This window comes from Nothoprocta perdicaria, unplaced genomic scaffold (genome assembly GCF_003342845.1).
Source record: "Nothoprocta perdicaria isolate Ctin4 unplaced genomic scaffold, notPer1 scaffold_42, whole genome shotgun sequence".
Classification (NCBI taxonomy): Eukaryota; Metazoa; Chordata; class Aves; order Tinamiformes; family Tinamidae; genus Nothoprocta; species Nothoprocta perdicaria.
In genome coordinates, this window is record NW_020455666.1 from 2832510 (window position 1) to 2849485 (window position 16976).

Here is a 16976-nt window from a genome sequence, read left to right on the forward strand (position 1 = left end):
CATCCTATCTGAATAATGTTGATGACCAGTACTTTATCTCATGACATTTGTTTTTAAACAAAGCAGATCACTTTATATAGCACAAGCAAGAAGAGGGGGGCAACTGGGCCAGTGTACAACGTGACTCCATTGCCAAGAGACAACACAACATGGGGAAGTTCTTGATAGGATACAGGAATAAACTTTTTAAACAGGTGTCCTTTCTCTGGGCAACGCACACATATCTAATAAGATAACTGAAGATATAAGTAATATTTGTTTATTAGTCTTCTTTATATAGAGTTGGGTTTGAAAACTTTACATAATTATAGCTTATTACAATTACTAAACTCATGAAATAGTTGTTTTTAAGGTGCCAAGACAATTAACCTGATGATTGTAAATGAACAATAAGTAATTTTCTGCAGTTTGCTGGCTGTCATTGAAGTAACTAGAATGTCCTGTCCAGTGGGTGAGAACAAATATACTCTCTCTTTTCCAGCACTTGCTTTGCAGCTTTTTTAATGCTGTCATCCAGGTTTTCATCTGCATCTATCAAAGAAAACCAAAGGAGAGTTAACCAAAGTACAGGAAACAGCTTTTCTAAATTTCTTTCAAACAGGATTTTAGAATTCAAGTTTAGATACAAGTATCCAAACTTCAATGGCAGGAACTAATTTAAACAGTGAGTCATTTTTAGCTAGTATTTTCTTTAAAGGAAGATTCCATATTGTCACATTTTCTATTCCTCCCTATAGCTTCAGGGCTCCCATGACTTCCATGACAAGCACCATAGCAGTTTATCTATACAAAAGAGAATAGTTCCTATTCAACAGATACAAAGGAAAAGCAAAAATGATTCATTGGTAACMGTATTAAATACTTTGTTTTGTGTCTATGAAAGTTACAAGAGTAGAGTCGTTCTTGAACTTACGTTTTTCTAACTGAGCTATGGCATAATTATTCTTGAAATATGCTTCTGTGCAGAAGATATTTGTAAGGAGCACCTGTGAAGAGAGTAATACAATTAGTTCCTTGATTTCATAAACAAAATAATGAAGTAAAAACATAGTAATTTAAGATTCTGAAAGTTTGTTTTTCTCTCTTGATATTGAACATTTTAACATGGTAATATATGGTGCAGGTTCTAACACTTGTAATTTTTCTTCCCTCTTCAGGCTCTCAGACCTGGGATGACCCCCTTCACTGAAAACTTGATGAGAGGCCATTCTCTGTAATAAACAGATAAAACGTGAAGTGTCCAGATCACTAAACCCTGGGGTTAATCAGTTTGGATTTGTCACATGTTTAATTGCAGCAATATTATTTATTCTGCAGTATTATAGTTACCATAAAATTTTGAGCTACAGAGCAGTTACCACCACAGGACAGACACTTCCTCATTTCTCTGTGACTACATCTTTCCAAATGCTTTTTCCATAATCATTAATAAAGATATGAATGGTGTTAATAAGCTCAAGAAAACAAATACAACTTCATAAATATGTGTGTTTTAAAAAAAAAAGATCTTTAAAATACTACAGCAAACCTGTGAAGAAGCTGGTTTAGCTACTATCCTCCTGCACCGATCAATTTAGAAGTGTCAGCAAGGCTGAATTCTTAACCAGAATAGGCTGTAGTTTCAAGTATTATGAAAGGTATGTGTCGCTGAGGCTTTGCAGATGGGAGGCATTAGCATGCACTGGCTGTTAAATCAGAGCAATGTTGTCCAAGAGCATGGTGATCATGCAGCACCCTGCGTAACAAGCCTCAGCACTGAGAGGAAGACAAACTAGTCGAGCTGAAAACAAGCAGCTGGCTGAAGGCATGTGGAAGGATGCAGGCTGCAGTGTTTCAAGGAAAAGTCAGAGGCTGTTTAGTGCTAAACTCTTGATACTAAAAATTTAGCAAGAAAAAAAAAGTAATAATTACTAAATACTAAGCTTTGTGATCTGTAGAGTGTAGACTTTAGATGGGTGCATCTAATATACAGCACACTTACTTCATGGTCGTGATTTCGCAGACCAATGCTGATAGACCGGCTCGCTCTGGAGATAGCTGCTGTCATTGCATATAAATTAATAACTATATCTGCCACTTTCTTCAGAATCAGCTGCTCATCCACTATTGTCTAGAAGAAAAAAAATTATTAGTTTGCATTTTGTCCATTTAAAACTTCAGTTCAACTTTTTTTCCATACTGTGTATTTAGACTCCTATTTATTTAGCATAACCAGTTAACGTTTTCAATACGGAATTTCTATGATACCATCTATGGCAGCTAATTTTGGATTAAGCAGGCTCCACCTTTTAACAGTGTCTCTGGCAGTGCAGCCAATGGCTGTATGCCATCAAAGCACTTGGGTAAATGTGAAAATTACTCAAAGTAAAGTACCAAACTTAGTAAATAGCTATAAACATCTAAGAGTTTGGGTGGAATAATGCAGGCCCTTGTTTGATGAGCATTCTTGGAACATGTCAGGTAACTACCATAATTGATGAAAATCTGGAATAACAGTCCCTTCTACTGTAACTAACTATTCCACTTTGCATGGTATGGAGTCATTTGCTGTGGAATACGAATCAGTAAGTATCATTGAAAAATTAGTGGCATACCTATTAATTTGCTAATAGAGACATGAGATGCAATGACTGCTTACAGTGAAGTACTTAAAGCAGCCATTGGAGCAGGTAGGATTTCTGCCCCCCGCCCCCCCCTTTTTTTTTTTAACCTCAGCAAGTGAGTATTTGTTTTCTCACGATCAATAAACTGTGCAAAGGAACTCCGAGATCTTGCCATCCCCCTATAGTCCAATCTAGATGCTACTGAGGCCAGTCTGGTTGGTAAAACTATTCACTATCAAAGATAAGAGCAATAATAGTATTGTTACCTTGCCAAACCTGCTTAGCAGGCCTTTCACTGTCGTTCCAAAATAATGAATATTTTCCTCAAGTTTCTTGCCACTTGCCTATAAAGCAGAAAATACTTATTTGGAGAGGTTGTTATACTTGAGCACAATTTGTGAAAGAGCAACAAGGTGCAGAAATCTCACACACACACACACACACACACAAAAAAAAAAAGATCTGAACTTACTATACTGTGTTTTGTAACACAGCCAACAAAGCAACTGACCATTAAAAGATTTTGATACTATGAAGCTCAATTTATATAAATTATAAATTACTAAATTGTATATAAACCTGGATTTGGTGTATCTGTGCTTAGTCTTTATTTTTTCCTTTATATCCATATAAAATCTATAATTAAGTCCTTACTCCTGAAATACTACAGTCAGCTGCTTAACTTTATAAATCTTAAATTTACAAGATATAAATTTAATCTTAAAAATTTAAGTTATATATATTGTCCTACATAAACAGGATATAATGTTTTGATTAAGTGTAAAGGAAATCAAATGGCACAGATCTGTGTCTGAATAAAGCACCGCATTTCTCCTCACTTACCTGAAGGCTGGGATGCACTACTCCATGTTCACCAACTAGCCCGTAATCCACTTTTCTGCCCATTGTGTCCTGGAATCTGCCGAAAATCTCCCCCAATGCCACTCCTACATTGCCCTTCTTGATTTCTCTAAGATGTGGGGTAAACAACAGCTGTTAAGGACATTCATTTCCCTGTCTTCTTGCACACACGCATCAGTAACAGAAAATTAAGAAAGGGAGGGAATTACACCTTTCAGTCAAAGAAGCTAGTACGAATTCTACTAGTGACCAAGGTGAGATTTTAATTTTTAATTGGCTGTAGTTAACCTCATTCCAGGATGCCTTGCTTAACTTTAAAAGGCAATGTTAATTGCTTTCAGAGTGCAGACTACTGTTTGCTTGCAAACTGTAGTCACAGTTAGAGACAATTCAACAAGGAGGAGGCCCCATCGAGAGTCTTTCAGGATTACAGGAATGCCAGGCAAAATTTTCAGAATGAGCTAGGAGTGAAGCCTGGCTGTATGCTAATAGTCTAAGGCAGCAACATCTTTATTTTTTTCTACATAATATCACCTTTTAACTATAGCTAAACATTTACCAACTTTTGTGTTTATTTGGTTAAAGTTATTAGCAGTAAATTAGAACATACTTAATTTTCTCAGTTAAGATTTTGCCTGCGTATTGCATGCCCGTCAAAGCAATATATAATCGCAGAATTTCATTGGTTCCCTGTAGAAAACATGATATAAAAACTGGAGTCAGTATTAGGTACAAAGTATTTTTAGCATTTCAAAAATCTGTACATGCTATGCTAATATTTTCTGACTTTTTCTGAAAAAGCTTTTAATGGCTAAATACCTTATGGAGGCAGAAGACATGTGGCTGCAGAGGCTAGGGGGTATTACGAGAAACACTGTTTTTAGTGCATGTGTATGCATAACTTTGAAGACAGTTCTTTGGTTAACTACTTAAAATAATTTACAGTRTTAATGCTTTCCGAGCACATCTGTGGCTTGTATGCCTATTCTTTTTATTTCTCTTCATCCATACATAACACTTGCCTTTGCTTCATTCTTCCATAATCCTACTGCATGCCCTCCGTCATACTGTAACTAAAGTACAGCTTTTTTTTTTTTTTTTTTTTGCTACAGCAAGAATTAAAGTAACTTGTTTTGGCAGAGAAAATGTTGAGCCTGTCATTACGAGACATAAATACCTATAGCAAAGAAATCTTTTTCAATATATTGAATATATATGTATATATTATATATGTAAAAAGTAAATTCTAGATAAGTAGGCCTGATGGGAAAACAAAAAAGGAGACCAGGGAATTAAAGTGATACTGTACAACTGGATGTCTGAGAATCCATTATACAATTGATTGCACAAAGATCAAAACACAGAAGGCACATTATAAAACAGAAAGCATCCTGAGGGATCAGAGCAGTGTCAGAAGTCTAATGTGACAGTGACAGGCCAAGTCAAAGAGAAGTTTCAAGAAAAAGTGTTCTCCATCAATAAGAGAAGGCAGGAAGCTTTGGAGGGGCACAGATGCAGGACATCCTATTTATTTTTGTTGCTGGAAAAGAGCAACATATCCTGGGAGGAAACCTGCCTTTTCCAGCCCTTAGTATTAGTGTCCTTAGCTGGGGTGAACAATGCAGTTTATATGATCATAAGATCATTATAAATAGGCTAAGAGAAACAATAAAGAAAAGGCACAGTCTACTTGTTTCAGCAAAAAAACTTTACCTAATTGGTTGGGACTAGAGAGAAAAATCATTTTGCTTGCGCCTCTTACCATTTGTCATTGCATATACTGGTATACATACATGAAAATAAAGCAAGAAAAAGCTTTCAAAAATATGCTTTCTACAACATGAAAAGCAGTTATGCTAGACTTAATAATTTTAATTCATTCTCATTAGGCTATTAACATTATTGTGATTCACTGCATGCAATTAGAACTATTTGCTGAACATAAGCTAATGATGAGCCACTTAGAGTATTTTAGATAAACTGCAAATATTGTTAATAAAAATAAATAGTATTTTAAATAAATTTTAAATAGTTTAGTAAAATACTTTTTAAGAGTCCTCTAGTCTGTTCAAAACAGCAAACTGAAGCCATGAAGTAGGACTGTTTTCTCCTGACAGCGTATTTAAAATGGCCATGTATTTTGTTCAGAAGTTTCTGTTTAAGAGGGAACTATATGTGTATTAGCAGGTCCTATAACTTTTTCCTTTTCGGAGGAAAAGCAGTTCCTAGTCTAACTTCACCTACAAATGAATAAAGGTCCCTTCAAAGGAATACTGCACTGGATTTGTTTCTTCCAAAGTTTGCATAAGTATATAGTTTATGAGCAAGTTTATAGTACTGAAGTACATTCATACTTGCCTCAAAAATGAGAAGAATCCTGCAGTCTCTGAGGTAGCGCTCATAGGGGTAATCTTTCATATAGCCAAGGCCTCCAAGAATTTGCAGGGCTTCACTTACACACTTCCATGCTCCTTCCGAACTGAACACCTGCCATCGAATAGTATTTTATTCACTCTGGTACCCATTCAAATATAGAAGAAATCTCTTTGCTATTATACTCCAAGTTAAAATAGTTTTGACACTGAATTAAGAAGAATTCTATCTCCATGATACTGCTGTAATATTCTGTAATGCTTTTTACCCTGACCCTGCTTAAAGCCTGCCTGAAGTTGTATGCTTATGGCCCAGGATATATACATGGCTAAAGCTAAGCTCCTCTTCTGGGGAGAAAAAAAAAAATATTTTTTTATATATATTATACACATATATTATATAAAACATAAATTAGATATAAAAAAATATATATTCCTGTACTAGGAAATGCTGCTAGGTTATTAAAAGCCATAAACTAGAAGAAAACATGGAGCTGGTGATTTAGAGCTTGTTCATCTACCCGGATTCGTGGGACCAGGACTGACCACAAGAAATTCCATGAACTCTGAAGGTGCCAGCAGCATCCCAGCATTACAGAAATGCTTTGAATAGTGGGAGTCCAGTAGAAAAAGCAGGCTTGATTCTCTCTCACTTACCTATTCTTTTATTCTATTATTTCATTTGATGGCAAGAGCCTGAGCCTATCTAGTATCAAATGAGAAATAAAGAAAATGAGAATGCTGCAATGCTGCTTTTTTTTTTTTTTTTTAAATCTAGCTCAGTTTTTTGTGTCACGTGTCTAAATCCAATCCTTGAACCTCTCAGGAATCAATAAGGCATGCTGAAAAAAGACATTTGTCTGTATTAGCTTAATGCCCCCAGCCTGTCTTTCAGTACAGTTACCTTGACCATGGCTGCCTCCACGGAGCAATCGGGAAGCCCCGGCCTGTCCATCATTGAGGCTGTCAGATAAGCCATGCTCTCCATGACGTACGCTTGCACAGCCATGAGGCTAAACTTCTCCTGTCAAACAGCAGGCACAACAACAGATGAAAGAAATCCGACATAATTCCGATAACCTGAACTAATCCAGTCCATTGCCATTCTGACGCTCAAAAGCACTGCTACTGTACATGCTTTTTCAAATACTACCTAAAATCACATATCGCACATCAGAAAATCCTACAAATAATTCTACATTTCCCATTCCAGACTTATAAAAGTGAGTGTGCAAACGTGCACTAAAGCTACACAAATCCATTACCTCTAATAATTTCTGTTTTCCAGTAAACCATGAAGAATTCCCAGCATAATCCATCTGTGAGCATGATGATGACTCAACACAAAGCACTGTCTGAGGTTTGGAGGTTTGTTTTACCTACCTGAATTAATCCAAATTCACTCAGTCTCTTATTGAATTGTTTCCTTGTACAAGCATACTCTGCTGTCATTTCTGTAAAAAAAATAAGAAAAAAAAAAAAAAAAAAGACACCATTTCATCTCAGTTAAATTATTATTGCTTTATCATTCCTGCTGAATGAAAGTAAAATTACCTGTCTACTGATTGATTCTGGCAATTTCAAGTATGTAAGTAAAAGCCTTACTTAGCTTCTAAGTACTTTACAGATCTTAGCAACACTTTCAAAACATTTTACCATTAAATATATAATAAAAATGCTAATTTATATTACTAAATATATTACTAAAACACTGACAAGGACTAGTCATTATTTTGAACAAACTCCGATACATACTTCATGCATCTTTTTTTTTTTTTTTTTTTTTGCATGGCATTCAACAATTCAGAAGGCTTAATTTTACCCACCTATCAATTTTTTAATCACGCCAGCAGACGCACTGCCCATGCTAAATCTTCCACTGTTTAGAATATTCATGGCAACCTGTGAAGAAAACGTTTTTAAGATAACATTGTTGCCATAACACTTCTCCGGAGGACAAGAAGCTTCCTGCTTTAGTGCTTTCCTGGATTTCATTCATCACTGAGATACGCTTCCAACCCTATGGCACTGTTCTTCAAACCGGTCAATACATTATTTATCGTGCCAGCAAAACAGATTAAAAAAACTCTCTATTTACAAGTGATCTACTACATTCAGTTTATTACCTGATATAATTGTACATATACTCATCACCCTGTTAACTTCGAGTAACCCTTTACTCAAAGTAAAATTTATCTGCCAGATTCAAATTAGTCAAACACTGCTGAGATTCATCAAAGAGAGCAGTAAGAAAAATAAATCTCTGCTTAATGTGCTTACACAATAGTCAAATGTAAACCTTCTCTGGAGCTGAACTGTAACAGAGGCTTTCCTGCTTCAGCTCTCTTCAAATCCTATACAACTTGAGATGCAACCATAAGATTAACCTCTCCCTTATAGATTATTATTTGCACTTCCATCTCTCTCTTTCTTTTTCTTTCCCTGAAACATCATTGCACTGTTGTCAAAATTCTGTTGCTGAGTTTTCCACTACCATACAAGAAAGGGAAGCAAGAAAGAAAGGCGCACAGATAAAATACCCACTGTGTACAAAAATAAATTTTTAAGTTTCCTAACAAGAAAAACAGGGGATTCAGTTCAGCACATAAAACTTACTGAGAAACAGCATAAAAATAATTGTTCTCATCTTTTAATTTGTGAAAATTACTTGAAAAGAAACTGTAAAATACATATATTGTTATATTTACGATATTGAGGGAAAGCGTTTCATTAGCATATAGATCTGGAGTTGACTACTACACAAGGAAACAAAGTTGAGAAGGGCTATTAAGAAGTATTTTGTAAAAACGCGCATTAAACTTGCAGGAAAGGGTTATGACAACAAATCAGTGCGGTGGTTTTTACAGGGTTTCCCATTTCACTGGCACTACACTGAGAAACCAGCACTGTGGGGAATCTTTCAGTGCATTTTCAGTATTTTTGTGCTATCATCTGATCCTGCAAAACCTCCCATTCTTTTGGGAGCTTGAAAAGGATCATATTAAAAAAACTCAAAATGATCAAATAGCAAAATGTGCTCTATAATTGAAATATTGGGAAGAAACAGACACAAATCCAAGATTCACACTGCCTGTGAAACCAGTTAACGTAAAGCACATAACATAAGCCAGGAAGCTGCCCTTGAGTACTGCTCAGTGTGGCAATGTTGGCGTTAACAAATAAGCGTCAACGCGGATTGAAGGTTTCCTTCCAGCTTTTAACATTAGCAGGGGTTACCCTTTACTGCTTACCTTAAATCCCCCTCCTATTTCTCCAATAACATTCTCTATAGGCACTTTTGTATTTTCAAAATGTACTTCGCATGCTGAAACAGAGGAAACAGCAGTTGAACTATTACACAGAAATACTTAAATGTCATCAGGATGTAACCGGCTCATCTTGTCGCAATAAGCAGTTTTCCTAAATGTTCTGTGTATGATGGAACTAAAGGGCTTTGCCAAAGAGACAAGAATTCTATCTGCAGCTTGCGCCAATATTTGATGTAAATTAATTTAGAATTTGAAGTTTTTACATTGCGCAAACAGAGGACGATAGTCTTAACTCCCTGTTTGATGGCATGGAGACCACAGTCTAATACGAATGACAGGTGGTAAAGCACTCCAGTCATCAGGAAACTTAAAAAGAACCTATGAAGCCTCACATTAGGCCTAGACTAAAGCTACTTGGTCACTCAGTGTTTTAACTTGTTTCACTGCATGATTACAGAAACTTAAAATATGCAGAATGGGATTATAAAATATGGATTTTTTTATTTCAGACCCTACAGAAGAAAAGGTAGGAAAAGAAATATCTATATTAGACAACTATATGGAATAGATATTAATTGGACTGCAAATCCTAAATATCTAAACAAAACATTAAAATATTAGAACAATTTCTGTTTAGTGATTCTTACTATTGGATCCTCGAATGCCTAATTTATCCTCAGGTTTCCCACTGGTGACTCCACCAAAATCTCGCTCTACAATGAAAGCAGTAATTTTGTCTTTTCGTGCTCCATCTTTATCAACGAATTCTGTTCTAGCGAATACTGTGAAAATACTAGCGAGGCCACCATTTGATATCCAAACCTGTTTGAGAGAAGAAAGAAGTAAGCATAATTATTCCGCAAGTAAGCATAATAATCCTTAAGCATTGTTCAAGTATTTCTTAATAGACAACACTGAACAGAGTGGTGAAGAACTGTTCCTTCTTCCCTTTAATTCTAACCACTGTTCTCTTACTAGTTTTGCCTCTTGTGAATGCACTTCTACTTAATAAGCAAGTTCAGAGCAACTATAAAAATTGGCTGTATCATACTTGTGTTATATTTGAATTAAACTGAAATAAAGAAGTTGTATTCTCACAAATGTTTATCCTTTTATTAAACAACGTGAGTATATAGGTAAAAGGCTGAAGTCCCATCTTGTTCAATTTCACCTCTGAGGAAAAATATTCTGAATCGGGGTACATCTGCAGGGTCTCGCCCATAGCTTGGCTGTTTTCATATCATAAAGAAATGCATCATCAACCCCAGATTAGGTCTGTAATGTACTGAACGCTGTCAAACCTGCAGTATCTGTGCCCATCTTCCTTCAAGAGGGCATTTTCCATTGTTGGTTCTAGTGCATCCCTATTACCTTTCTCACCTAGACTACAGTGAAGATTATTCCCCAAGCTGGGTGCTTTTCTAGTCTCTTTAACCTTAAAATGACATGACTCCTTTTGACCTCGTCATTACTGACTAGGCTGCAATTCCCAAGAGCCTGATGCAGCTCCCAGGCCAACCTCTTACTTTGCAGAAGCAACTAATTGCAAGGCTGCAAAAGACAAAAATATTTTCTCTAAAACTTGTAATAGAAAATAGTCCTATATCCCTTCTGTGAACAAATACCTTGGAGCCATTTAATAAGAAGTATTTTCCGTCTTCACTGAGTGTTGCTCTCGTCTGGATGGATGCAGCATCACTTCCACTAAAAGTCAAGAAATGTTGTTAATGATTAAATAAATAATATGCTTTAATAAACACAAGAACAGTTTATTCCTTATTCCCATCCTGTAAGAAGGACTTTTACAACTGCACTATAGTGCAGTGATATATAAATTATACTGCTCAAATAAGAAGGAAACCCACTAAATCCAACAACTCCAAAGAAATCTAGCTAAGTTACCTGAAAGGACATTTCTGATAACTTGATGGCCTGATTAAAACCTCCTAGACTGCACTATAAGAAACTCTGCTGAATTAAGCAGAATATAAACACATGATGAGCATGGTATGCTAAAACATACCCAGTTTACAAGATCTAAGTTATTCCTCAATAACCTTCCAAAAGTAAGCTCCCAGAATAACTGTTTCTGTACTAGAACGAGGGTATGTGAGAAAACTGAAATTCAAGATACTAAAAGACTTTTTAAAAATAAAACTGAGTAAGGATATTAAAAGCACTTCAGAACATGGTTAGTTCTTCAAGTACTTTAATCTGTGTCACTTCAGAATCATTTACGTGGATTACTCTATGCTAATACAAATTTTAGCTGCAAATGGATGAGATTTTAGAGGGCAGGTCAAACTCCTGGCACAGGACAAATAAAAGCCAACACTAAAAGCTTCTAATTCACCACAAGAAAGGTTTCTAATTCACCACAACAAGGCGGTCAGCTCACACACCTCACTGCAATTCATTCTAGACAACAAATTTTTAAAACTTCTTGAGCAATTCATTTGTATGGATAAGTAAGTTTTGACATCTAACATTCAAGTTTCTTCAATTGGTTTTTTTAATAATCATGCAGCAAACCAGATATGTCTCATGTTTTTAAAAAGATGCATCTTTTATGCATTATCATAAAATGCCTGTGTAGGCATACAAAAATGCCTTTTTTAAACTCAAAGATCAAAATTTCTTCCTCATTTTTGGTGGTTCCTTTCAATATTGAGCATTGTTTTTTTGTAATTTTTAAAATGTAACAAAGATTTAATACAGTAACCAAAACAACCACTGTAATGAAGTTTAAAACAATCATTTTAGTGTTTGTATTCCTCAGGCTTTTACGATTATAAAACAGTACCTTCCTGGTTCTGTGAGACAGAAAGCTGCAATGTGCTCCCCGGATGCCAATTTAGGCAAGTACTTCACTTTCTGTTCCTTAGTGCCAGCAATGAGGATTCCCTAAAAAAAGAAATTTGTATGAAACTTTTCAGCAATCAAAATATGTGAAAAGAAATTAAGCTGATAAAATACATCAAGTTCAGGAAGTTTAATTTGTAGATTATATGACATAACCAGGTAATATTAAGTGAGTTTAATAAATGATGTCTAATTTAATGTCTGATAAGTTATACTTACCAGATATTAAAATAGGAAATGGTAAATATTAAGGGCGGGTTTCACTATGTGAACACTGTAACTGAAGACTCAGCTGCTTCTCTGAAAGGTCCAGGCAAAGAGACAGTCCCTCCTTTAGAATCTGTTACACCTGCATGAGTATTTCTTACTCATAACAAGCTTGTTCAGGCTACAAAACTTTGGATGACTTAGAAGTACTTTCTCTAAGAATCCTTATCTAATGCTTCCCGGATTAACCATTTTCTTGTATACCTCATGCTCAATCTTTACGCTGCAGGTCAATCTTACACTGGACCACTGAGAGAGGCCACTCTAACGACCCACCTGAATTCACTGCACCTGATTTTGCTTCACAGATATTTCTTACATGTTATGTCTAGTTACCACACCTACCTCTGCATGTCACTAAACTGCATTTCACCTGTTTATGCAAGCACAGAACCACTTGATAGGAAAGAAGGTTACCTTGAGCCCAATAGCTTGGTGAGCTGCCAGAGTAACTGCTATAGATCCATCTAAGCAAATGACTTCTCCCAAACGGGCATACATGATATGTGATAGACCAAGACCACCTGGAAAAAATATTCATGTAATTCTAAGTAGCTGCCTTAGAATTTAACCTCCTTCCTGCCCTGCCTCCCTCAAAAAGCCTTTCAAGTAAGAAACATCAATAATACAAGACTATTAACTGGGGGATGTCTTATAAGGCTTTCAATACTGGATACATCATGTATCATGGACACATATCTACCATGTTGCAGTGCTGTTCCAGAATCATGCCTTTTGAAACAGTGACTCTTTTCTACAAGGACATGCTCTTCTGAGTGCTGAATAGTTTTATTCATAATGCAGATGTGTTTGTGTCAGTGTAGATGTGCACGCACAGCAAATACACCATAATTCATCAAATGGTATAAAACTGACTTGTATAAATATGTGAAAATGGTAGAAATTTTGGTATAAAAATTACTTTATTCTAAATTTTTGTGTTAATACCACAAATGATGAATAACAATAATACCATAAAAAAAGGTTATTTCTTTAACGCTAAAGTGCCTAACACTAAGACACTCCAGTTTTATTTTGGTAGGCGTCAAAACAAATGTATTACATTTCACATTGTTCCTATCTAAAACAAGGTATCCCCCAAATGAAACTAGTTTCTGCAGATGGTCAAACACTGTTTTGTCTTCTAGTGAGATCATCTCTTTAAAATCTGCCTTTTTAACAACAGAAAATAGATTGGAGGATCTAGTCTCTTATTTTATGTATTTTATGACATTTATTAGTTACAATCTCAAATTCTCTTTATCAATAAGAATACGATTAACATCTTCCTTAAAGTTCCTCTGCAAACTTAGGGGTTAACCCTCTGAGAAACTAACGTCTCCGATCTCAGTTATCATTATTATATCCTGCAAGACATAATCTTACCTTAAAACATTAGATGTAAGTTCAGTATCGCATGGGAAAGTTTTTATACAAATGTCACACTTTTAATAAATAGAAAATACAATTATATACTTCTGGATCCAGAAGTATTGTAATTGTAAAAATACAATTATATACTCCTGAGTGGCCATGATAAGTGACTGCTTTAAAAAAAATACATTCCATGAGACACTGCAGTTTGCCTGACTATACTTTTTAACCCAGTCCAATCAGCTAATACTCCAAGTTCCACAATGTCAAGCTTCTCTACTGCATCCAAGAAAAGGAACAAAAAGGAAATGCTGTGCCAAGGGGGATTCACACCTCTAAATTTAGTTAACTAAGAGGTGCCTGAGCTATGAGTATGTGCGGCTCCTGGTGCAGCTGCCCAACATTCCTGCTGTCTACATCGTCTTGGTACCTTGAGAGGAAGCCTGGGCTCCCAACTTAGGCATCTAACCCACATAACTAAATATAGATTAGTCCAGGCAAGACCCCAAAGTGCATTACTTACTAATGAAGGGCCAGATGACTATGGGGCTATTGCTTTGTGATCTTTTACTTACCATATTCCTCTGGAATCTGCATGCCAAAGAGACCCAGCTCCTTCAGTCCTTTTAAAGTTTCAGGTGGGATTTTTCCTTCTCGATCAATTTTCTGAGAGTCCACTAAAATGGAGAAAGTTTTATAATTGAAAAGCTTGTTTCTTAGTACAGAAAAAAATAGGCATAACTGTGTCATACTTAAGCAGACTCCATGACTGGACTAACCTAAACATTTCTAGGACTTGCTTTCTGAACTATGTCCAGGGCATGCAAAAATCAAACAAACGAAACCCTTACAAACAGGATAATCGCAGAAATCTTTTTCTTATGAGTGACTGAAACTCTTGGGTGATTATGAGAGCTGTTCTGCAGGATTACAGCAAAACTATGCATTAGCCAGCTCGGGAATGCTGAAATTGCAGAAAAAGGACAAGAAGTCATGGCTTCAGATGTAACTGAAAAGAAATAACTCTGCAGAAGCAATGGCACTTGCCTAAAGAAGCTTCCGTGTTCACTACAGCTAAGCAATTCTGCAACTTCTTTGTCAAGCTTTATGGGGGAAGACGATCAAAAGCTCTTATGCTTTTTGAACAGAGTTATTCAGCAAGAACACTCATTTTAACAAGACTTTCAAAAAATCTACACTGTAGCAGAAATGATGTGTACGCCACCAGCTGCCTTGGCAGGGAAAGGTGTTTCTTCTCTTATTTCTCCATTATGCCCCGGCTCTCTGGAGAGTGTCAGGCTTCGGGAATGACTCCCGCTGAGATTAATTTCTTTACCTAATGCCTCCCATATAAAGATTCTCAGTGTTTCACACTGCTACCTTAACCTATTTTTCTCACCCTCTTCAGTCATTCTGAATACCAGAATAAAAATTGCTGAGAACTCAAGACAAACGTGAGTAGTCCGCACAATTACCATTTAAGATTCTGTGACATAATATTTCTATTCCTCCCTTAAATATCATCTTAATTCAATTAATTAAATGAAAATAATTTGCTCTCCCAACAGATTAAAAAAAAAAAGTAATCTGCTTAAGTTCTGAATTTCAGCTATGAAAGTAAATTATCTGGATCTCATAAATTCTAATCCATAGCAATGAAGGCCTGTGAAGGCCTGTTCAAACTCGTGGCATGTTTCCTCATGTGGACCTAGTATCTTTATCAGCTGGAAATGTGAGATGATACTATTCAGCTAGCTCAAATATTGCATTTTGTGAAAACAATTTTCTGCAAATGTATTTGAATTAGCTTTTATGCTGCGTTACTAACAGAAGAAACACTCTATGACCCTAATTGAAATGTATGCAGCTAATACAGTTTTTTCAGGTTGAATCACTACCCTAATGCTAAAACACACAGCAAACGTTGATTTTTATAGCTTAACTTCACCTTTTAATAATCTCCACTGAATTTTGCTGCAAGTGAAGTTTTAGTACAGTAGCGCAATCAATTTTCACAAAAAAGTCACCGCGTATTAAGTGGAAAAAAACTACATGCAACTGAACAAAAAAGTCCTGCTTCCATTCCTGAATTCTTTTACTTCCTGTTGGTTTTTGCATTTTGTTTCCAAGATTTATTTATTTTCTTTAACTTTAAAGTAAACTACACACAAAAAAGCCATATATGAACATACCTATGCAGCAGCACTATATAAGTGGTAACAAACACAAAAGTAAGTGAAACATTTAAATTACAATAATCTATACAACTACTATAGTTAAACAATTTGTAATCACTACATCTATTACATGCATAAGAAACTAGTAACTATACCTTCTTCCCTGAAGAATTTTTCTATAGGTTGCACAAACTGTTTCATCTCTTCTAATTCTTCATTTTTAACTTCTGGGTAAGGAAACACTTCTTCCTGAAAAAAGTGTTTTAATAAAACACAAATTGTCTAACTGAAACAACAGTTTAAGAAGACATGCCTTCCAAATACTAAACTATCAAAAACTGTGGAAGTTGAGATTTGTGAAATTAGGAACAAAAAGAGCTTTATCTGATGAAATCTAGAGGATTCAACTGTATTGCATAGCATAAATAAACCAAAGGCTAGCACCTGAAAAAGAAAAGCTACAAGCAACACCAAAGAGATCTGAAGAGCCACTGGGATGCAAAGACCCTTGACTAGCCATTAATGTTGTCATTTTTAGGGATTAAATAAGTTAGTTTTCTTCTGCATCACTGTCCCATTTGGCAAGGCCATTCCATAAGCGCAGGCCCTGCCTGCGTGGGGCACGCGGCCGGCGGGCACCGCTCCCGAGCGCCGACCGGGCAGGCTGGCCCTTTACGCAACCCCTTTGGTCACGAGCAAACAGCAGTATGACCGGACAGGTAAGTGAGGCCTCCAATAAAACCCAAACCAAACAAAGGCAGCTAACATAAGAAACCAAAGACTACACGGCAGGCATGCTTCTGATTTTTATTGTTTTTTCCCTTCCAGAAGGTAGACATCCCTAACTGCAAACAAAACCATCTGTCACACTCCCAAGAAAACCACGTTCTGGAAAAACAGGAACACCTCTCAAAAAGTGACTGGACTGAAACTTGAGAAGGAAAAGGGTGCTCTGTGTGATGGAGCTGGGTCACTCCCTGCCACAACCCCTTCCTTGGCAAGGTCTGTGTGGAGAGAACCCAGGACTCGGCTCACGCTGGCRGACTCGAGCCGTGCCTTTTTCCCAGTTTTCGGAAGGCACTGTCCGGGCCGCTCCTGGAGCGGGCTCTCACCCAGCGACCCCGCGAGCCGCGGCGCTCCCGCCCCGCCCCGCGCGGCCCGGGGCGGCCCTCGCGCCCAACGGCCGGTGCC

At 36.6% G+C, this 16976-nt stretch overlaps 1 protein-coding gene across 1 annotated transcript; it reads right to left on the minus strand.

Annotated features, from left to right (window-relative positions):
* Window positions 1–293: 293 nt before the first annotated feature.
* ACAD9 (acyl-CoA dehydrogenase family member 9) lies at window positions 294–16031 on the minus strand. Its single transcript, XM_026046087.1, has 17 exons — window positions 15941–16031; window positions 14184–14285; window positions 12652–12758; window positions 11909–12009; window positions 10731–10809; window positions 9753–9927; window positions 9088–9161; window positions 7663–7738; window positions 7220–7290; window positions 6741–6860; window positions 5823–5951; window positions 4075–4154; window positions 3447–3573; window positions 2870–2947; window positions 1982–2110; window positions 914–986; window positions 294–531 (listed from the first exon to the last, which is right to left on the minus strand). Exons 1-17 carry the CDS (start codon window positions 15984–15986, stop codon window positions 431–433), a joined length of 1668 nt encoding a protein of 555 aa, XP_025901872.1. The 5' UTR covers window positions 15987–16031; the 3' UTR covers window positions 294–430.
* Between the last annotated feature and the right edge of the window lie 945 nt (window positions 16032–16976).